Consider the following 24,053-nt stretch of genomic DNA (forward strand, 5'->3'; position numbering starts at 1 on the left):
AAGATTGAGGTTGTCAAAGAATTCACATTGCTTGGTTCTACAATCGATGCCAATGGAAGCAGCAGTCAGGACATTAGACGATGTGTAGCATTGGGAAAGTCAACCGCGAAGGAACTGTTTCAAGTGCTGAGGAGCAAGGATGTCTCCTTGAGGACTAAGGTGCACCTGACACAAGCCATGATATTTCCAATTGCTTCGTATACATACATGTGAGAGCTGGACAATGAATAAGGAAGATCAAAGAGTTGATGCTTTTGAGTTGTGGTGCTGGCGAAGAATGCTGAAAGTACCATGGACAGTTAAAAGAACTAACAGATCTGTCCTGGAGGAAGTTCACCCGAAATGCTCCTTGGAAGTGAGAATGGCCAGACTTCATCTCATCTATTTTGGTCATGTTGTCAGAAGGGACCATTCCTTGCAGAATGATGTCACGCTTGGTAGGGTGTAAGGTCGACGAAAGAGGGGAAGGCCTTCAATGAGATGGATTGACACAGTGGCTGCAATGATGGACTCAAGTATAGCAGGGATCGTGGAGCTGGCACGGGATCAGGCAGTGTTTCATTCTGCCGTGCATGGGGTTGCTATGGGTCAGAAATGACTTGATGGCACCTAACAACAACAACATATAAACACTGATCGAGCCAATTAGAATCACTTGTCCTTCTGATAATCCCCATGTGGTCCCACCTCTTAGTTTTTGGTCATGCTGTGTCCCTAGCCTGAGTCCTTTCCCTTCACAAGTTCTGCCTACCTGATTCATGTACTAGCTTCTTTGCAAACATGGTACTCCCTTCCCACAGTAACCATGACATCCCCACCCCCAGCCCTCAGTGTGGCCTTCATAGAGCACTGGGCACTCACTGCCATGGAGCCTGTTCCTCCCACTGAACTAGATGCTCCTGATGGAAGGCCTTATCCAATGCATGTCTGCCCTGCCTCAGTTGTGAGGGCCCCAATGTGGTGTCTTCAGACATGGCAGGCCACTGTCAGTGAGCATCAATGTGTGTCAGGTGATCATTCATGACTGGAAGAGGAGCTAGTGGGGACAGAAAGACTATGGAATGTCACCACAGATTGATCCCAGGAAATGTTCCCATAGGAGCAAGTACACAGTGTCTTCAAAATCTGTCTGTTAGGGAACCAAATCTTTTATCTATGTCAGGAACATCATGGCCTTTCATCTCAACATGAAATACTTAAGAGTGAGAAGAGGGAGCATCAGTGGACACAGCCTCAGGAGCACATGGTCCAAGGGATCCTGGGAGCTGGAGTCTGCATGGGGCCTAGGCTAGGAAGGCAAATGTTCCAGCCCCTAAGCAAATGGCCTCAGCTTCATTCATTCCCATTCATGTGGAAGCCAGCACTGGGGAGTGCCTGCTTTGTGCCTGGCCTTGTGCTGAGCACTGGGGGTGCAACTGAAGACAGGGCATGGTCTACCCTCTTGAGGCTCTGGGGGACTCAGGAGTCGATCTGGCAGGCCTGTAAATAGTCAGTGGCAGTCTGTGTGATGTGTGCTTCAGCAGGGACATGTCCAGGGGCTCTGCAGGCAGGGTGGGTAAGGCTTCTCAGAGGAGCTGGCATTTGAGCAGGGCCAGTTGAAGAAAGGTACCAGGGGAAGGGACAGGGAGGCATGAGGAAGGGTGGTTCTGGGGGAGCACAAGGCAGTTCAGAGTGTGAGTGAAGGGAGGACAGCAGAGAATTTGTTGGCAGACTTGGGAAGGGCTGCCATGGCTGATCAGGGTGTTAGACTTTATACTGTAGGGAAAGAGGAAGCTTAGACTGTTGAAAGCAGGGATAGAGGGACGGAAAGTTTATTACTTAGGGTTCTCTAGAGAAACAACCAACAGGAGATAGATAAATAGAGAGATAGCTATCTGTGTACCTACTATCCATCCATCCATCCATCTATCCATCTATATGTATAGACAGAGATAGTGATATTTTTTAAGGAATTGGCTCATACAGTTGTGGAGACCCATATATCCTAAATCCATAGGTCAGGCAGCAAGCTGGAAGGTCTGGCAGGGTGTCTGTGTCCTAGTCTTGAGGCCAAATTCCTTCTCCTCTCAGTAACCTCAACAATGCAATGCAACACATTGCCGTGGAGTTGGATCCAACTCAGCGACCCCTCCTTGGGTTTCCGAGGCAGTATCACTACAGAAGTAGATTGCCCAACCTTCCTTCTGAGGAGTGGCTGGTGAGTTTGAACCGCCAGCCTTCTGGTTAGCAGTCAAGTGCCTTAGGTACTATGCCACCAGCGCTCCCTCAGTTTCAGTCTCTGCTTTTAAAGCCTTCATCTGATTGGATGAGGCCCCACACAGACACACATTATTGAGGGTCATCTCTTTTACTTAGAGTCAACTGATTGTAAATGTTGATCACATCTGTGAAATACCTTAACAGCAACATCTAGACTAGTATTTAACCAAACAACTGGGCACTATAGCCTAGCCAAATTGACACATAAAATTAACCATCATAGGGAGTTATCTGCTCAGATTGAGTGTTTGCTGGGGCTTTGGCTGCTACCATAAGAAGAAAGGGAGAGGGCAGGAGTGGAGGTGGGATGACTGGGAAGAGAGGATGTAGCAACCACCCAGGTGAGAGATGGTCTAAGTTTGGGGCAGAGGGAGGGGTAAAGGGGTTGGGGAGAGGACATTTCTGATCGCCATTCAGAAACAGGCTGGAATCTCAGCCAGGCAACTCTCAGTCTAATAGGAAAACAAACGTGCTGCTTTGCTGCAGTTGGCAACATGAAAGACATTGACACGGTGCTGCTTCCGCCCTTCATAAATTAATGTCCTCCCAGCCCAGCAGGGAACGGGCTGACCTTGCCACACGCCTCCCAGCAGCAGCACATGTGCCACGTGGCCAGGAGAAAATCCTAATGGCACACCCACCTCCCGCAGTTTCCACCATGACCCCTATCCGGATCTCCCTGGGGATCCCAGGTTCTTGCCGTCCTGGTTCAAGTCAGTCCCCACATGTGGCCTCCCACCCGGGGGTCTTGGCCAAAGGGAGACTCTTGGATTCAGCACAGGAAAAAGCCAATAAATAAAGACAGATTCCCTCCCAGTAGTGACATCTGGAAAAGAGATGAACAGAAACAAACCATTTTAATTTAAAAAACACCTGAAGCCTGTCATCTTAGTTAAGACAGCAAAAACAGCCAGATGGCTGGAATCCCTGCAGGGTGCTGGGGAAAGTGGGAAGAAGGCCTGCTCAGAGCAGAGAAAGTGGGACCTCTGCTCTCCCCAAGCTCAGGTTCCACCAAGGCATAGCAAACAGACACCTCATTTTCAGCTGCATTTTGAAACCAGGTTTGAGACTTGAATAGCAACAAATACCATTAAAGAAATGAAAGTGCAGGCCTATGGAAAGTCAGGGTTGGCCCAGCTCTTATGGAGAGCAGTCATTGGAATGGTTCTGAATATACTTTAGGGACAGATAGAGGCTCAAAGGTAGCTTAGCCACTTACTAGCCTTGTAGCTTTGGGCAATGAAGGATCTCTAGGCCTTGGTTGTCTAATGTAAAAAACAAAACAAAACTCACTGCCTTTGAGTTGATTTGGACACATAGTGACCCCTGTAGGGTTTCCAAGGCTGTAAATCTTTACAGAAGCAGACTGAATCAAAAAGTGGGGATAGTAATAACATCAGAGGGAGCTCTGGTGGCTTAATGCCTAAGGCATTTGACTGCTAACCAGAAGGCTGGCAGTTGAAGCCCACAAGCCACTTCTTGGAAGGAAGGTTGGGCAATCTACTTCCGTAGTGATACCACCTTGGAAACCCAAGGAAGGGTCACTATGAGTAGGATCCGACTCCATGGCAGTGCGTTGGGTTGCATTAATAACATCAGAGGAAGCATCAAAGAAGATGGAAGGAAGACACAGAGTCAGTGTGCCAAAAAGAATTGGTTGACTTCAACTATTACAGCAGTTAGCATATCATCAAGAGTTGATGGTATTGAAGGAAGAAGTCCAAGCTGCACTGAAGCCCTTGGTGAAAAACAAGGTCCAGGAATTGATGGGATATCAATCGAGATGCTTCAACAAACATATGTAACACTGGAAGTGCTTACTCATCTATGCCAAGAAATGTGGAAGACAGCTACTTGGCCAACGAACTGGAAGTGATCCATATTCATGTCATTCCAAAGAAAGGTGATCCAACATAAATTACTGAGCAATATCATTAATATCACATGCAAGTAAAACTTTGCCGAAGATAATTCAAAAATTGTTACAGTAGTACATCAATAGGGAACTGGTAGACATTCAAGCTGGATTCTGAAGATGATGTGGAATGAAGGATGTCATTAGTGATGTCAGATGGATCTTGGCTGAAAGCAGAGAATACTAGAAAAATGTTTACATGTGTTTTATTAACTATGCAAAGGCATTTGTGTGGATTATAGCCAATCATGGATAACATTGCAAAGGGAATTCAAGAACACTTAATTGTGCTCACACAGACCTGTCCATAGACCAAGAGGCAGTTGTTTGAACAGAACAAGGGGGATACTCAATGGTTTTAAATCAGGAAAGGTGTGTGTCAGAGTTGTATCCTTTCACCATGCTTACTCAATCTGTATGCTGAGCAAATAATCCAAGAATCTGGACTATAGGAAGAAGAACACAGCATCAGGTTTGGGACACGACTAATAACCTGTGATATGCAGATGATACAACCTTGCTTGCTGAAAGCAAAGAGGACTTGAAGCATTTACTGATGAAGATCAAACTCTACAGCCTTTAGTATGGATTACACCTTAACATAAAGAAAACCAAAATCCTCACAACTGGACCAATAAGCAACGTGATAAACAGAGAAAATATTGAAGTTGACAAGGATTACATTTTACCTGAATCCACAATCAACACTGATGAAAGCAGCAGTCAAGAAATCAAATGACACATAACATTTGGCAAATCTGCTACAAAAGACCTCTTTAGAATGTTGGAAGGCAGAGATGTCACTTTGAGGGCTAAGGTGTGCCTGACCCAAGCCATGGTATTTTCAATTGCCTGCATGCAATTGCTTGTAAAAGCTGGACAACGAATAAGGAAGACTGAAAAAGAATTGATGCCTATTAATTATGGTGTTACCAGAGAATATTGAATATCCCATGGACTGCCAGAAAAATGAACAAATCTGCCTTGGAAGAAGTACAGCCAAAATGCTCCTTAGAAGTGAGAAGTGAGAAAGATCAGATGGGGGTCAGTGAACAGGAGTAGTATACTCTAGACCAAGGATAGATTCAGCAGAGGCTAATCTTGCACAGATAGCAGTGATTCAAAATAACCACAATCCTTACAGAAGCAACAGAAGACAGACATAGAGTAATCCTTCACAGACAGCCAGACACTGTGGGAGAGAGATCCAACAGATCTGCCAACTCAGGACCATAGTATTGGGGGACACCAGACTCAATTGGCACAAAAAAATACATGAAAGTTCCTCATCCTACATTGGTGAATAGCAACTGGGGTCTTAAACGCTTTCAAGCGGCCATCTAAGATGCAGCTAATGGTCTCCTATCATCAGAAGCAAAGAAGAGTGCAAAAAAACAAGGGTGTTTGGAAGCAACCAGCCCTAGGACACAATGGCCCTTGAGACCAGAAGAACTAGATGGTGCCCGGCTGCAAATGCCAACCACTCAGGAAAGGATCAAATCTGGAGATCCTGGATAGAGTGGAAGGAGAAATGTGGAAAAAAATCCAAAAACTCAATAATGACCAGATTACTGGTCAGAGAATCTGGTGAGACCCCCAATACTATGGTCCTGGGATACATTCTGGGCCTGGAATAGGGCTCACTCCCAAGGGCTGGCTCTCAGTCTTATAGTAAACAAGATGTACATGCAGACCACTCAACCCAGGGTGATGCACCCACATACTCTATGGAAATACATCCCTTGGAGCAATCGACCACAGGGCACCAGAGGGGCAACATTCACACTGAGGAAATGCAGGACACACAGGAGTGCATAACTATGAGGTGCATGGGGGGAGGGTTACTAGGCAGGAAGGGGAGAAGACTGGGTTAGGGCTAGGGATGATAAATGGAGAGTGAAACTAAATATACACATAATGTTGAATGTAAAGCAAACTCTTAAAATAATTTTTTCTTTTAAAAAGTGGCATAGCTGGAGTGAGAAGAAAAATGGAATGAAAGTTAATATATTTAACTTTTCATACTGATGCTAATGAGCTTAGAAATTTTTCTCTGAGCCTAAATTTCATTTTCTCTTAAATTAGAAAGGAAATCCAAAAGACCTATGGAAAACTTCCATTCCCCCTTCATGCTTAGGGCATTTTCTTTCAGGGGGAAGAAAAAAGAAGAAGAGAATGGCAAGACTTCATCTCACGTACTTTGGACAGGTTATCAGGAAGGACCAGTGCCTGGAGAAGGACATTATGCCCTGATAAAGTAAAGGTTCAGTGAAAAAAAAAAAAAGGGAAGATGCCAATGAAAGAGATACAATAGCTGCAACAATGGGCTCAAACATAGCAATGATTGTGAGGGTGGCCCAGGACAAGGCAGTGTTTTGTTCTATTGTATGTAGAGTCACTGGAGCTCTAGTAGCATAGTGCCTAAGGCACTTGAGTGCTAACCAGAGGGCTGGTGGTTCAAACCCACCAGCCACCCTTGGAAGGAAGATGGGGCAATCTACTTCCATAGTAATACCGCCTCGGAAACCCAAGGAAGGGTCGCTATGAGTCAGGTCCGACTCGACAGCACATAACAACAATAACAACAACATAAAGAGTCACTGTGAGTTGAAACTGACTCAGTAGCACCTAACAACAACAACAATATCCTTGAAGGATACTTGTGAGGCTGCTTAGCCTAAGCCTGGCATGTGATATATAGTAAATATGTGGGTACTTGCCCTGGCTAGCTGTCTACTCCCAAAAACTGTTGTTGTTGTTGTTATGTGCCGTTGAGTCGGATTAGCCAATAGAAAACTATAGACCACAACAGTCCAGTCCATGACTGATCATGGGGATGGTGTGGGACCAGGCAGCATTGTGTTGCGTTGTGCATAGGGTCTCCATGAGTCAGCAGCTGACTCAGTGGCAGCTAACAACAACAACAACAACCCTAACTAGTCCACCCACATCCACACACACACACGCCCATTTTACAGATAAGAAAACTGAGGGGTGGTGACTTGCCCAAGAGCATACAAGTAGTTCAGGGCTCTCAGGGCCAGGAATAGATCCTGGTGTCCAGTGAACACTGTCATTTTCCAGCCCACCATTTTGGGGTCATTTTCTACCTCACTTTCTCCATCCGTGTCACTTCCCAGCACTCTGTGAAATTATTGATCAGATCAGTGCATCAGCGTATGTTAAACCTCAGCCTCAGTGCAGTTCTTGCTCTGCACCCACCTCCCACCCCAACCATGAGGTCAGTCCAGTCATCTTCATCACAAACTCTTGCTCCCTCTCCCTGCTGGAATTAGCAGAGTTTAATGAAGCAATTTCCAACCTGAATTCATATGTGCTGCCAAGGAAAAAAAAAAAAAAGGAATTTACTAACACCCACTTTACATTCCCCTTGCTCTCTCTCTCTGGGATATGTTTTTAGAAATATTTGCCAAGATTTGGCTCATCTTAGCTTTTTTTTCTTTTTTTAATTTAATAAACTTTGTTTTTCAGAACAGTGTTAAACTTACAAAAAATTGCAAATACAGTACAGAGAGTTCCCTATACCCCCCAGTTTCACTTATTAACATCTTACATTAGTATCACACATGTGCTGTAATTAATGAACCAGTATTGATGCATCATAATTAATTAAAGTTCATGTTCATTTAGCTTTCTGTAGTTTTTCCCTGATGTCCTGTTCTGTTCTAGGTTCCTATCTAGGACACCATATTACACTTAGTTGTCATATATCCTTAGGCTCTTGGCTGTGACAGTTTCTCACTTTCCTTGTTTGTGATGACTTTGACATTTTGGGGTTGCTATGAGTTGGAATCAACTTGATGGCAATGGTGGGGTTTTTTTTTTTTTTTTTTGACATTGTGGGGGAGTTCTGTCAGGTATTTTGTAGAATGGCCCTCTATTAACATTTGTGTCATATTTTTCTCATGGTTAGACTTGGTTTTGGGGAAGAAGAGGTAAAGTGCCATTTTTATCACATAATATCAAGCGTACATACTATCAACAGGACTTATCACTGTTCATGATGTTTGACCATGGTTGAAATAGTATTTGTCAGATTTTTTCCACGGTAATTTTTTTTTTTTCATCTTAAGTTTTTTTTAAAAAAAAGATTAAATTACTTTCACTGCAACCCCATGTAGAATTTCAGGTGACATATGGGTTGCCAGTTTCCTGCATGAATACCATATGCATGTCTTCTCTTACCTCAGGCCACACCCAGGCTGCCCCCAAACCATGGAATATTAGAGATAAAAGGCCTTTTGAAGGGCATCTGGTCAATACTGGATTTGGTAGGAGGAGAATCTGAAGCCCAAATAAGGAAAGAGATGTGCCCAACATTACAAAGAAGTTGGGAGATTAGGATGGAAAGAGGAGTCTCTTAAGGCTCAGTTCAGTGCTCTCCCCCTGAACTACATGGCTCCACCAGGGAGACAGGACTCATAGCTTCCCTCGTTCCTACCATCTCTCCTGACCAAATGCTGAGCAAATAATTTAAGAAGCTGGACTGTATGAAGAATGTGACATCAAGGTTGGAGGAAAACTCATTAACAACCTGCAGTTATATTAAAATATGCAGATAATACAGCTTTGCTGGGAGCTCTGGTAGCGTAGTGCCTAAGGCACTTGACTGCTAACCAGAAGGCTGGCGGTTCAAACCCACCAGCCACTCCTCGGAAGGAAGATGGGACAATCTACTTCCATAGTGATACTGCCTCGGAAACCCAAGGAGGGGTCGCTATGAGTAGGGTCCGACTCAAGGGCACCTAACAACCACAACAACAGCTTTGCTTGCTGAAAATGAAGATGACTTGAAGCACTTACTGATGAAGATCAAAGACAACAGTCTTCAGTATGAATTCCACCTCAATGTAAAGAAAACAAAAATCCTCACAAATGGACCAATGGGCAACATCATGATAAATGGAGAAAAGATTGAAGTTGTCCAAGATTTCATTTTACTTGGATTTTTACTTGCATCCACAGACAACACCCATGGAAGCAGCAGTCAAGAAATCAGATGTCGTATTGCACTGAGCAGATCTGCTGCAAGGAACCTCTTAAAATGTTAAAGAGCAAAGATGTCACTTTGAAGAGTAAGGTGTTCCTAACCCAAGCCATGGTATTTTCAGTCACTTCATATGTATATAAAAGCTGGACAATGAATAAGGAAAACCAAAGAGTTGATGCCTTGGAATTGTGGAATTGTGTTGTTGGCAAAGAATACTGAAAATACCATGGACTGCCAGAAGAACAAATAAATTTGCCCTGGAAGAAGTGCAGCCATAATGATTCTTAGAAGTGAGAATGGCCAGCCTTCATTTCACCTACTTTGGTCATGTTGTCAGAGGGGACCAAAGGGGAGAAGTATATCATGCTTGACAAAGTAGAGGATCAGCAAAAAAGGAAAAGACCTCAACAAAATGGATTGGCACAGTGGTTGCAACAATGGGCTCAAGCATAGCAACAATTGTGAGGATGGCACAGGACCAGGCAGTGTTTCGTTCTGTTGTACACAGGGTCACCATGAGTTGGAGCTGACTCAATGGCACCTAACAACAACAACTCCTAACCACTGGACATACTTTATCCTTCATACATTCCTATCCAGAAAAGGGAGCCTAGAGGTTTCAGGGGGAGTCCTTGGGTGGTGCACATGGTTAAGCACTTGACTACTAGCCAAAAGGTTGGCAGTTTGAACCCACCCAGAGATGCTTTCAAAGACAGTCCTGATAGTCTGCTTCCAAAAGGTCACAGCTTTGAAAACCCGATAGGGTAGTTCTGTTCTCCACACACAGGGTTGCCATGAGTCAGAGCCAACCTGACAACATCTAACAACAACAGAGGGTTCCGGGAGAGGGGAGAAGAGTCTCTTGTTCAGTCTTAACTTTCTTAAGACCTAGCTGGCCTTCTGCTTCCAGCCTATGCCTGCTACTGTGATGAAAGCAAATAGCTTCAGATCCCATATTCAATAATCCTTGAGCTAGAAGTCCCTTCCCATTCACACTTACTTGTTCTCTGTCTGGATTCTGGCCAGGATTTTCTCAAGAGTTAATCTTGCTGGTACACAAATGAATTCCAGAGGTGAGATGCTCATTATTGTCCTTCAAAGAAACAATGTCAACTGTTAGTCTCTTTTTACTGGCTGCTTCAGAAATCAAAGCTATTTTAGATGCAGCAGTTAAATCAATGCAATGATATATTGTCCTTCTGATTGGTCTTACAAAACTACTTCTGGAATTTTATGTATACCTGTGCCAAAGAGCTTCCTTTAATTCCAAAACATATTCTGAAGTCTCCATTTATATATGCTCTTAGTCCTTTAGGGAGCTCTGGTGGCATAGTGCTTAAGGCATTTGACTGCTAACCAGAAGGCTGGAGGTTCAAACCCACCAGCCACTTCTCGGAAGGAAGATTGGGCAATCTACTTCCATAGAGATACCACCTTGGAAGCCCAAGGAGGGGTTGCTATGAGTTGAATTGACTCGACAGCAGTGAGAGTTTTTAGTCCTTTAAAGCCTGTAATAGCTGCCTTAGTTCTCTAGTGCTGCTATAACTGATATACCACAAGTCGGTGGCTTTAACAAATAGAAATCTATTCCCTTGTGATTAGTATAGTAGAAGGTGACATTCAAGACACCAGCTCTAGGAGAAGGCTTTCTTTTTCTGTGGACTCTGGGAAAGGTCCTTGTCTGTTTCTCAGTTCCTTGGTGATCTCCATGTGGCTTGGCATCAGTCTTCCCCCCATCTCTGTTTCCTTGCCTTCTTGCTTAATGTGCTCCTTTTATAGCTCAAAGGAGCTCTGGTGGGGTAGTGGTTAGGGCTGCTAACCAAAAAGTCAGTGGTTCGAACCTACCAGCCTCTCCACGGAAGAAAGATGGGGCAGTCTCAATGGCAGTAAGTTTGGTTTTGGTTTTATATCTCGGAAGAAATTGACTCAAGACATGCTTTACACTGTCTTGTTAACATAACCCATTTCCAAATGGGATTACAACCAGAGGTTATTTTGAGTTGACACAACTCAATCCATAACACAGCCTTTGGTCCAAAACGATATAGCCTTGCTCTGGATCCCATTGCTCAGCTCCCCTGATAGAAAGTCAATGGTTCTGCACAACTTGCTCACCTTTGAGGCTGGGTAGACAGCTCAGACAAGGGCCTCCCTGGCCTGGGGGCCAGCAGCACCTTTAGCCAGCCAGGAATAGCAGGAAAGGGGTTCCTCCCTGGGTCCAGAGAGTCCATTCTTACAGAGGTTCCGAGCCCCAGCTCAGCACAATAGCCTTTGTTACCTGGATTGTTCAAGCTCTCCACTGTGGGAAGTGATTTTTTTTTTTTTTTTAACATGGGAAGTGATTTGTAAAACAACCGATAGTTTTAATGACAAGCCTATTTAGCTGATAAAATTAGCCATCAGAGGAATAACTTATGTTATCCTTTTGCTATAATTTAAATTTATGGCCAACTACCAGTCATCTTCACAGTGGATGGAAAGGGGCCAAGGTCGAACTCAGCTTCACCCTGCTCCTAAATCATTAGTTTGCAACTGTCTCCTGATTTTTATTGTTACCAACAATGGTGAAACTAATGGAAATAAACATTGGATGCCATCCCAACAGCAGATGGGTTTGAAGGCAGGGCAGTCTGTGCAGACAGCACTAATAGGATGGAGCAAAATTATTGCTATTGCATTAGATACTATTGAACCCCTGACCACAGTGTGCATTGATCAGGCCGAGGCCCATGTCCATTGTATTCTGCAACCAGACCATTAAAGGCAGAGATGTACTGGGTGTGGTCCATCACGCTGCCTCCATGGGTCTGTCTCCGCCTGGGCATGCATTAAAAGCCCAGCCTGGATGCAGGGTTCCTGATTCACTCCAGTAATGCACGCTGAGGGCTTCCCTATGGATCCTGGCAGATCTCCTCAGGTTATCTGATTAGAAATACTTATCTAATGACGTGCATTAAGTGGGGCTTTGACTGCACTTTAAATCTGCCCCAAGTCTGGGGATGGCCTTTTTATACTGGATTTGTTTGCCAATGGAAGACTTGCTTCATTGTGTTATCAAAGCCACCCTGTACCTTCTGCCTCAGAGCCCAGGCTCATATAAGTGCTGGAGAGCCTTGGTGCTATGGGTATTTCTATCTGTTTTCAGCAGTTTGGCTAGGAGGTGTCAAGCTGTGGGGGAGTTTTTGTTTGTTTGTTTGTAATTCTTCATCCTGCTTAGGATTCTCTGAGTTTCTTAAATTTGAGGGTGGATGTTTTTCATTAGATTTGGAAAATTCTTGTCTAGGATTTCTTTCTTTATTGCTTCTACCTGAGACTTTTGTTCTCCTCTGCTCTAGTTGTAAAAGGCCTATGATTAGGCCTTTTAACCACACCTCGTCTCTCTTATACCCTATTCTGTCCTTTCCATTTTCTTTTTTTTTTTCCTGGCCATAAGTTTTGATACTTTCTTTAGACATCTTCAAGTTCAATCTTCTATTCAATCTTCAGTTCTGTCTTCTGCTATGTCTAGCCTGTTGTTAAACCCATCAAACTGAGTACTTGATTTCGGATATTGTATATTAAGATTCTAAAAGTTTTATTTGATTCTTTTTAGAGATTCTAATTCTCTGTTGAAATGCTACATCCAATTTGTCTGTCTTTTCCTCTATTTTCATTAACAGATTAATCACTGACATTTTGAAGTCCTTGTTTTTAACTCAGATATTTACAGCATCACTACTAGATCAGTTTCTATTAACTACCTTATGGCCTGGTAATCGATTGTTTTTTCCTGTTTATTGGCATGACTAGTAACTTCTATTGTATACTACATATTATTGATGGTGTACTTTAGAGGCTCTGGATTATGGTATCTTTCTCTAAAGAGTCAGTCCTCTGGGACTGGGGCATTTCAGCAGGGAGCAAGAGATGACACTCAAGATGGAACCAAGAATTAACTGCCACCTAAACTTTATTGTCCCAAGTCCAACAGAGAACTCATCTTAGACCCAGTCAGCTAGTCCATTTGCTTTATTAGACACATAGTGAAACCAAGGTCCAGAGAGAAAAGGGGACTTACCCAAAGTCATAAGTGAGGGGTGATGGCCAAGAGCCTAGGCTCCTGCTTCCTGCCCTTGCTTTTCCCCCCATAGAGACCTCTTGCTTGTCCCTCATCTCTGCTACCATCAAGCTCCCTTGTATTGTTTGAGCTGAATCACTTCTATCTTTCTTTTAAGGCTGAAAATTCCCTAACACAAGATATGTGGAGGCTAGAAGCCAAGGACATTTGGGTTTGTTTGTTTGTTTGTTTGTTTGTTTCTGATGTATGTGTGATCCTAGGTAACTCCCCATCCCAGGGTATCAGCTCACCCACCCATCTGACTAATGAGGCCCTCATGTCCTAGGACCTCTTGACAATCCATCAGCCTATTGGAGAAGCACATGTGGGCATGTTAAGTATTGGAAGAATCAGGATCAAGGCCCAGAGAGGCTCAGCTAGAACATCCTGACAAGCTCCTGGGTCTAGATGATGTTCTCTTTCTCTAAAGAGTCAGTCCTTTAGAGACTACAGCTCCCCTCTAAGGATTGTCAGTCCTTCTCAGGGTGAGGGTTGAGGGCATCCAGGTTACCCCATGCCCTCTGGGTATGAAGCTTATGAAAATCTGTCAGGTAGCCCTCTTCCTCACCTCCATTCCAAACTGTGTTCATGTGCTGACCCTTTTACCTCCTAAATAATTCTCTCATCTTTCCTCTGATCTCCATCTCCACTGTCCACACCCTTGTCCAAATTCTGGTCGTCTTTCATTTGGACTTCTGCAGTAGCCTCACACCTGGTATTCTTATACCCACCTGGCCCCATCCCATCCATTCTCCACTCTGCAGCTAGCACCAAACCAAAATCAAACTCACTGCCACCAAGTCAATTCTGACTCATAGCGACCCCCTTTGGGTTTCTGAGGCAATAAATCTTTACAGAAGTAGATTGCCCAGTCTTCCTTCCATGGAGCAGCTGGTGGGTTTGAACTGTCAACTTTCTGGTTAGCAGTGAAATGCCTTAGGCACTATACAGCCAGCACAGTCCTTCCAAAATGCTCATCTGAATCACCAGGTTACCCCCTCCATCACTCCACCCTCTGTTTGAAAGATTTCAGTGGTTTCTTTTTGCACTTGAAATAATGACTGAAATCTTTAACATCTTAACCAGGGCTACAGATTCTGCCTGATGTGGCCCTGCCAGCCTCTCCAGTCCATCTTTGGTCTTTGGTCCTTTATCTCTTGTGTACATCTTGCCTCCTCTGCCACTGGTACCACCCCTGAGCCAGCCCTGTGACTCTCAGAGGAGATTTGTTCCCTGCAGTGCAGCAGAAAGTCCCCTTACTGGGGCCTCCCAGGACCTACCTCCAAGCTGGGGGAGGCATTTTCATTCCAAAACACATAACAGAATTTTAACATAGCCCATATCATGCTTTACCCAACTTCTTAGTGACAGAATGAAGGAATGTATGGGAAACTACTTCACCCTCGGAGTTTATATCTTTAGCGAAAAACTTGCTTCTGTATGTGTACCTATGTCTGCCCATGTGGACTTGGAGCTGGGCAAGCATTGGCCTCTGGCTGTCTGGCCTGAATTCCAGTGGGATACTCACTGGGCTGCAGCATATCAATTACAAGTCATCAATAATGCATCTGTTCAGAGTAGCCTGGGAGGCCATTAGCAGCCTTGGAGAAAAAGTGGGCTGGGTGTATCCATAGGAAGTTCTGGTCAGCCAAGGAAGGAGGGGCTCCCAACCCCCACAGAACTCTGGAGGGTTGCCTCATGAGCCCTCTGTGACCCTGCTGCCAGAAGGGCGGCTGCAGTTCCCCTGCTCCTCTGCATAAGATCTCACCCTATAATGAGCCAGCCTTCCTTTCTCATACTCTGAGACCGATGATCCCATGATGCTGAGAGGCTGAGGGCCAGAGTCTCAGCCCCTTCTGGGCCCATGGTCAGAGCTGAATCTGACTGAGACTAAGGTTGGGGCTCAGTGTATGACCAGGGTCAGGGCTCAATCACTGTCTCAGCTTTGGGCTAGTGTCAAGGGTCAGTTTGTGGCTAGAGATAGGGCTCAGTCTGAAACCACAGACATGAGTAAAGCTGACTGGTTCCATTCATTCATTTGTTCATTCTTTCAACAATATTTTTTAAGTACCAAGATATCATGCATGGTAAAGTAGAGGGTCTATAAAAAGGGGTAAGACCCTCAACAAGATGGACTGGCACAGTGGCTGCAACAGTGGGCTCAGGTATAGTGAGGATTGTGAGGATGGCACAGGACAGGGCAGTATTTTGTTCTGTTGTCCATAGGGTCACTATGAGTCAGAGCCTCCTGGGCAGCCTAACAACATAGATACCGGGTAAAGAAAACATTGCCTGCTCTTAATCAACCAACAACCAACTCAGTGCTGTTAAGTCGAATCCGACTCATAGCAATCCCTCTTTGGGTTTCTGAGGCAGTATCTCTCCAGAAGTAGATTGCCTAGTCTTCCTTCCGAGGAGTGACTGGTGGGTTTGAACTGCTAGCTTTGTGGTTAGCAGTCAAATGCCTTAGGCACTAGGCCACCATAGCTCCCTGCCTGCTCTTACAGAGATTATATTCTGTTGAGGGAGGAAGGGTGACAGTGTTGTGCTAGAGCTTTCGCTGCCTTGTGAGAGCCTGTGATGCACATTTTTTTCCCAGCTACAATGACATTATGTTGGTAGCTTGGAATCTGCCGTAATGGGAGTATTTACACCACAGAAATTAGCATACACTGCAAATCAGACTTTTTTTTTTTTTTTTTTACCTGCATGCTGCTAGAGTCAGGGAAAGGTAAGTCCTTGAAGAAAATAGTGGCATGACCACCCATATTAATGTGTGCTCCTTCCCAAAACTCCACTAAAATAATAGTAAAGAAAAAAAAAGTAATTAGCACATGAGAAATAAGAGAACTCATCAGGACAAAGAGTATAAAAGGTAGATCGATGGGCTTAGGGGAAATGGAGAGCAGACAAGAAAGTGTTAACTGATCTAGTAAAATGGAGAATTTATAACCAAAGTACTTACAGGAGGCCAGTGAGAGAAATGGGCCAGTTTTCCCCATAAAACCCAGAGTCTGGGAGGAAGGAAGATGTAGAGCTCAAAGGGGAAAAGGGGAAGTTAGACTCCCTAAACCCCTTTCCAAATCCTGCACAGCCAGGAGATGACACTCTCCCAGCCTCCAAGAGTTGGGAGATTTATCCTCTGGAGCAATTGAACCAGAGGGTGTCACGTGTGGACACTGGATTAGGCAGGGGGCTAGGACAAGGCATCATGTGTGGATGCTGGATTAGGCAGGGGGCTGGGGAGAGGTGCAGGGTTGTAAACAAGGATTAAGTGAACATCTTTCCCCTAGCAGTGGGACCCTCTGCCCCATACCCCTGCCCTGTTCCAGCACAGAGGGACCCTGAGTTATATTCCCAGGCAAGAACTCTCTGGGAAAAAAAAACAAAACCTTTGGAGTGGTCCCAGAGACAAAATCTGTAGATGTTGACATTTGGAGGTGGCCCAGTGTCATTTTATTGTGTGATTACCCTATTATTGAATGCTTTAATTGTATGCATGTTTATTTTCATAAAAATAAAATAAAAGCATTAAAATAAACAAAAATAGCAAGAGGGAGTAAATACTATGCAGATAATTCTGTCTGGCTGATGTGATAGAGTGCCTAGGTCAGGGAAGGCCTTGGTGTAGGGGACTGGTCATGAGATCTGGGTGTATCAGGAGCCAGGGATGTTGTTGTTATGTGCCATCGAGTCGGCCCTGACTCATAGCGACCCCTCCTTGTGTTTCTGAGGCAGTATCTACTACGGAAGTAGATTGCCCAACCTTCCTTGTGAGGAGTGGCTGGTGGGTTTGAACTTCCAGCCTTCTGGTTAGCAGTCAAATGCCTTAGGCACTATGCTACCAGAGCTCCCAGAGCCAGGGATGTTGTTGTGGTTATATGCCATCGAGTCGGACCTGACTCTTAGCTACTCTTTCTTGGGTTTCTGAGGCAGTATCACTACGAAAGTAGATTGCCCCATCTTACTTCCGAGGAGTGGCTGGTGAGTTTGAACTGCCAGCCTTCTGGTTAGCAGTCAAGTGCCTTAGGCACTATGTTACCAGAGCCAGGAAAGTGCCCTTGAAATGCTTAGTGAGTTTAAGGAAGGATGAGATGACCTTGGCCAGGAAGGCAGGGCCAGATGCTGCACCTACTTTGTAAGCCAAGGAGTTTGAGTTTTCATCTAAATGAGGTTGTAAACCTTTGAGGCTTGTGCATAAGAAGTTACATGACCTGATTTAGATTTGAGAAAAATCCCTATTCTCTCTTGGAAAATGAATAATTGAGGAATAGTTCCACTGTGGGTATGTAAGGGAGAGCTAGCAGAAATACCGGGAGGAGTGGGCAGCTTGGGGTATATCTTGGGGGTAGAGCTGGACTTGGTGGCAGATTTGGTTTTGGAGTAAAGGAAACCAAGGAGGCAAAGGAGGTGATTACTTTTTTTTTTTTTTGTGCTGCAGATAAAATACAGAGATGAAAATACAGGAGGAACCAGTTTAGAGAGTGAAGAGCCCCATTTTGAACAGGTTGAGTTTGTTATTCCTGTGAAGCAACTACATGGTGCTGTCAGGCAGGCTGGTAGAATGCAAGTCTGATATTTCAGGGAGTGGCCAGGGCTACAGAGATAGATCTGGCCTCCTTGGCAAGTTGGTAGGGAGCCCGAGCCCTGGACAGCGGATGGCTCCCTGTGATGCAAGGGTTGTATAGAAGGGATGCTTTGTGTGCTGTGACCACTAGATGGCAGTGAAGGCTCCCCTTCCAGGGCCTGGCTTTCCATCACCAATTCTAATTTTGCCTTTGCCCAGATGTCCAAAGAGTACCTCCCAGAGTGGAAGCAGCCATTACAGCCACAAACCCAAAAAGCATCTGGAAGCCTCTCTAAGAAGTTTTCTCTGACAAAAAATAAACCAAAATCAATTCAAAAAAGTTCATCTTTTTACAATGTCCTTATGAAGCATCCAAATATTCAAAGAGCTGTATGGGGTGAAAACCCCTATTTTACAGATAAGGAAACTGAGGTTCAGAGAGGTGAAGAAACTCACCCATGACCACATGGCCAGTGAGCCACAGGGCTAGGATTGAAATCCAGACCTGTCTGAGTAGATACCATCCACTACCCCTCAGAATACCTTGTAGAAGAGGGAAGTGGATGGTGCTAGAAAATAAATGAACCAGTGGAAAGACCAGCCAGCATCGGGTGCCAGGCTGGCCTCCCACGACTGGTTATACTGGCCCTAGATGTCTGGGGTTCCTGCTTTCTATGAATCATTGTGTAAGGCACCTCAGTAAAGCTGTCACTTGAAAAGCATGCCTGGGTCACACATGGGGGGGAAATACTAGAGCCAGGATTCAAATAAGGTTTCTTACTCCCCATCCAGTGCTCTGCCCACAAACCACATTTGTGTTTCTTGTCCTCACAGTGAGACCAGACTACAACATTATCTAAGACAAAAGAACATACTTCATTACTAGGTAAAGGCTCCGTAAACATAAGAAGCTCTTGCAATTAATGCCATTAGGAGATTTCTAAGAAAGACACCATCTAGCCTTTGGGTGCCCAGCTCACTCCTCTCCCCTCCTTCTACCCATCCAAGAATAAAGCTCCAGAGCGTCCCAGACATCGGCCTGCAGGTCTGTGCCCACTCCAGGCCTACTCTCCAGTCGGCCACCCACCTGTGGCTCCCTGTCTTTCTTTCTGCAGCATACCCACCCACCTCTTCTCTTGCAGTTTGAGATCCGGCAGCTGCGAGCACACTTGGCGCAGCAGGACCTGGACCTGGCGGCAGAGCGTGAGGCGGCGCTGCAGGCCCCGCACGTGCTCAGCCAGCCTCGCAGCCGCTACAAGGTGGTGGAGGCCGGTGCGTGGGACGAGGAGACAGCAGCCGAGAGCTTCGTGGAGGAGCTGCGTCCCTCCCAAGGTGAGCCCCCCACCCACCCTCTCCACCTTCCCTGAAAGGTGCTGTGGCCTGGCAGAGCTCCCACCCCACCCCCCACCCGCACTCACGCACACACTGTCTCTGAGACCTGTGGTGGGGAAGCTGCTTTGCCCCTAGGACGTCTGCACACAGAGGACTTGGACTCAGCTTTGTGTAAGTGAAGCGTGTCCCCTGCCTCTGCCAAATTTGGGGAATGGTGCATCCTCAGATCAGTGTCCCATCCCCCTCTCAAGTCAGTGCCCCCCCCCTCCAATGTTTAGTCAAGCTTCCTTGGTAGAACTAGAAATAATCTTAGTGTACTCATGGACGCATGCTTTGCATGTGTGATTTTTCCTGTCCTAGGCAGGGAGGGGGTGGGGGTAGTAAGACTTCCCTAGTTTATGAATAATGAGACTGAGACCAAGGAAAGTTATCCAGAGTCACATTGCTTATAAATGGCAGAGCCAGGCTTCCGTCTTGAGGCTGGGGACTTTTCCACCAGACTGCTGGGCCCAGATAACAAGTCTCAGCCTCTGCCTTGGAGATGGTAGCAAACTGATGCACTGGTGGTGTTTGTGGACATGGTGATACCAGTTGTAGTGCACAGGACATAGGCTGTAACACAGGGCAGGAAACATATGGAAAAGGTATGTATCCAGATTCAAATCCCAACTCTTCCATCAACCAAGGCTTTACTCTTCTGGGCCTCAGTTTTGCCAGCTGTTAAATGGGAACAATGCTGAGCCTTCTTCATAGGGTTGGTTTGAGGCTCAGAGAAGTGGTACAGGTGGCCTTCAGAGCTATGAGAATGCCCTGCACATGTGAGGCAATATTGTTTTGTGAACAGGAGTGACTACCCTCACCTGGTGACACTGCCATGTCAGGTTTGGAGCCTCGTGGGTGGATTTGAGGAAGCTAGGTCCTGTATCAGTTGTAGCTAGATGACTCCAGAGCCAGAAGGAGGGATCTGAGCCCATGTCAGAGCCCAGAAGGGATCCTGGGAGCCCTGTGTGCTGGCCCTTCCCCAGGTCCCTTTCCTGCTCATATCTGATTTCTTCCTGCCCTGACTTTTACAACTGAAAATACTGTTATTACTAACATGATAGTTAAGGGATTTCTTCAGTTTAGCAAGAAATCTCCTAAGTATTAACTTCCCCTTGTAATTCAGAAGCAGCCCTGGTGGCAAACCATTAAGCACCTGGCTACCAGCTGAAAGGCTGGTGGTTTACACCCACCCAGGGGCTCCATGAAAATAAAGACCTAGCAATTGGATCCCTGAAAGATTACAGCCTAGGAAACACTATGGGGCAGTTCTGCTCTGTCACCTGAAGTTACTATGAATCTAAATTGACTCTATGGCATCTAACAACAGCAGTAATTTGGAATATATTTCCAAATTCACATTTTACCTTAAGTGAAGAAAACTAAGACTTATCAAGCCTCTTCATATAAGACTTTATATAGCTGTGGTCTCATTTCACCCTCACACCTTCTTCCTCTTGTACAGAGGAGGAAATTCAAACTCAAAGAGGTTAGGAGAATCACACGGGGATCACAGCCAGGAAATGGTAGCATTGAGCTTGGAACCTGGGGTGTGGGATCCCAAAACTCCAGCTTGAGTGAGGGAACACTTCACCTTAGTGTGCCATGTCCCTCTTGTCAGGGCAGCAAGGACAGAGCCAGGTTAGCTAGGCAGGTTTGGAGCCAAGAGACAGGGCTCTGCCACACCCCAGGCCAATGACTAGAGGCTTCATAGTTCCCTTCTGTAAAATAGGCTTGTAAGTCCAGCTCTGCCTGCCTCACAGGAAGCATGAGCAGCAGTGGATGTGTGATGGCTCTGGGAGGCACTGTGAACAGTTCATTGGAAGTGGGGGTGGGGGTTGCTATTATGATATTTGGAATGACCTTCAGATCTTAGAACCATAGGATTTGGGGGCTTGGAAGGACTTCTGAGTACAGCTGATACATGAATCCCTTCTATCAACCTAGGTGTAGCTTTTGCTTACCGCCAAGACTAGGTGCTCAGTACCTCTGAGGCCATCCCCTCCTCCACCTCCAAACAGCTTTGCCTGTTAGAAAATTCTCCATCAGCCCCAGCTGAGGTCTGCCCTGGCACCCACCTTGCCTCTTGGTCACAGTTTTATGCACAGGTCTGGTGTGTGCCCTCTCAGCCAGGACATCTTTTTTAGTGAGTAGGAGTGTTTTCTTCCCCAAGACTGTCACCTGTATCCCAAAGCTAGTCTTCAGGGCATAGGTTCTCCTGTTGCCCCTCTACTGCCCCTTCCTGAACTCTTCAATAACCTGGTCCTTCTCAGAATGACATTCAGAACTGAACACAGTTCTTGAGGAGCTACAAGGCCAGGGCGGAACACCAAAGAGTCACCCCTTGTTCAGAACAAGAACAACTTGTTCTGAACCGGAGACCCCCCATGATGCAGCTGGAAGGCTTCTGGGCTTTGTAGTGGCTGTCTGACCTGAGCTGACAGCTGACCCAGGCCCATGTGTCCCCACATGGCTCTGATGAGCATTGTATCCCTGCAGCCCATCCTGGGACAACTGACTTTTTGTTCCCCCACATGGAACTTAACATTACTGTGTTCAACTGCAGCTTGTTTGATTTCTGCCTTTACTCCAGGTTTCTAAGCCTTTGTAGATCTCTACCCACAACCCATCACCAATTCCTGTGGGTTTTACTACCTAAGTAGGTCTTGAAACGATCCCCTTCTTCATCTTCCTCATTCATCCTTCATTATCTGTGGACAAGACTGGCACAGTGTTGACTTTGCTCAGCTCCGTGACCTCAGCCTTGCCCCTACTTCATGGCCCCCTTGCTCTGCCAACAGCAGGGAGGGGACTCCATGTTGCTCAAGGCCCCTTGTGTGGCTGCAGCTCACCTGGAACTTAAACCTACCCAATGCCATTCTTTCTTGAGAAACTTTAGCCCAAGTGAGCACTTCCTGGGCAGCCACACTTTCTCATCAGGGTCATTGCTCTTGTATTGATAACATGGCCATTGTTGTCCCTCAGCCAGTGACCTACAGAACTTGGACCCCTGATGGCACATTTGGGTCCACAGGAAGCCGGGATCTGAGCTTGGAGGGTCAGCTCGTAAATCCTGCCTTTACAAAACCCCACACTTTCTAAAAGTTCTGTAATACTTTTGAGTCCTTGTCTCTCTGTCCTGCTCCTCCTCCCTCTGCAATTCTCACAGTAAGGCAGCTTCCAGGAGGAGGAGGGAGATAATGCAGAAGAGAGAAAGCTGGGTTCAATTTGATTCCCACTTAGGGTAGACTTGGTCCACAGTGTCTCCCCAACCAGAATGGCATGGGGTCTGCACTGACTCCACCCACCTCCCTGGAAGCTGGGGGTATCTGAACAAGGCCAACCCAGCCCTCCTGTAGAAAGGCCAAGTCTGTCCCACTCCCAGCAAGTTACAAATGCCCCTCCCATTTAGCTCTGGAATCCCACTCTGCTCTCCTTTCTCTCTTCAGTGACATCCCAGGGTACCTCCCAGCTCCCTAGATGCAAACCTGCCCTGCACCTGGACCAGCCTACTCAGCCATCTGCCCACACTGCATTGCTTGATCCTTCACTTCACAGCCAACCACCAGAGCCACCAATGAGTGGCCAGCAGCTCTGGGAGGCAAAGGGGAGACACACTGGGTGCTATTGAGAGGCATGGATCCTTGTGATCCACAGTCTGGAATGGCCAGCAAGACAGGCATCCTGGGGCTGACCTCTCTGACCAAGAGCATGTCCAGGGAGGGATTTCCATGACATTAGAAATTATGGTCAGACAAGCTAGGGGCACTCTGAGCCACTGGAGGGTTGGAAAAGGGCAGCGTTTGTTGCTAAGTCTGACATTCAGGCCAGATGGGCCCCTGAGGCCATTGTGCACACAGCCACCCTGAGATTAACCTGCCTTTTTCCAAAACCAGAGTGGATGAGTCAAGGCAGCCTGGGGAGGAGGGACAGCATCTCCTCGTGGCTGGGGGAGGGTGGCTGAGTAGGGGGTTGGGTGCCAATGGCTCCTGCAGTCTCAACAGTTGCCAGCAGGTCACAGTCAGACTAATGCCGACCAGCTTCTGTTTAGACTTGCTCCAGCACAAATCATTTTTAATATCCAGACTGCAAAGTTCCAGGCTCTGGGACCTGCCAAGTTCATGGTGCCCCTGTGTAGTCATTAATACTTCCCTCCCAAATTTATTAATCTTGAAGCTCGCCTGTAACTTTTGACTTACAGCCCCTGGTGGGAGTGCCACAGTTTTTACCATATATCATAGCAAACCTTGACATCCCCCTTATGCTGTACCAGTGTTCAGAGAAACCGCCACAAAGATGCCCCAGTCTGGCGGGTCTGGGCTTTCCCAGTGCTCAGTGGTAGTGGGGGTTGGAGCTGAGCTGGAGTGTTCATCCATGGAGAGAAGGAATCTGGGTGATTATGGGGGCAAGTCAGGCTTTGTACTACCACTGGTCTCCAAAGTCTGCCTGACCAGGGCATTGGAACCCCAGGGGGCCCCAGAGCCATGGGACTAGACCTCAGTGGAGGTGGGGGGCTCACACAAAGTCATGCTTGAGGCAACCAGTAGGTCAGAGGGATGGGCAGTGCTGAAGGAGGAACATATGTTTAGGACTCAGGTCTACATTTGAATCTGAACTTAGCCTTGAACTACTTAACCTCTGTGAGTCCTGGATGGGGACTGTGCAGTCTCCAAGGCCCTGCTGTCAGTCCCTCACTGTCACCCTCTCGAAATTCTTAACAATTTTTTAATAAGGAGACCTGCATCTTTATTTTAAATTGGTCTCCCCAAGTTGTGTCCTATCTCTGAGCCCCAGCTTTTTCCAAAGTAACAATAGTGACAAAAGCATGTCTTAA

The 24,053-nt window shown here is 46.1% G+C and overlaps 1 protein-coding gene across 1 annotated transcript in view; it reads left to right on the forward strand.

The window, feature by feature from the left end:
- TMEM266 (transmembrane protein 266) overlaps positions 1-24,053 on the forward strand; it is a 107,489-nt gene that overhangs the window by 63,753 nt on the left and 19,683 nt on the right. Inside the window, exon 8 of the mRNA XM_007951853.2 lies at positions 18,991-19,180. Coding sequence (XP_007950044.1) covers positions 18,991-19,180 — 190 coding nt within the window. The remainder of the gene's footprint in view (positions 1-18,990; positions 19,181-24,053) is intronic.

The sequence above is a fragment of the Orycteropus afer genome, unplaced genomic scaffold (assembly GCF_000298275.1).
Source record: "Orycteropus afer afer isolate SDZICR_OR568_19922 unplaced genomic scaffold, OryAfe1.0 scaffold00313, whole genome shotgun sequence".
In the NCBI taxonomy this organism is placed as follows: Eukaryota; Metazoa; Chordata; class Mammalia; order Tubulidentata; family Orycteropodidae; genus Orycteropus; species Orycteropus afer.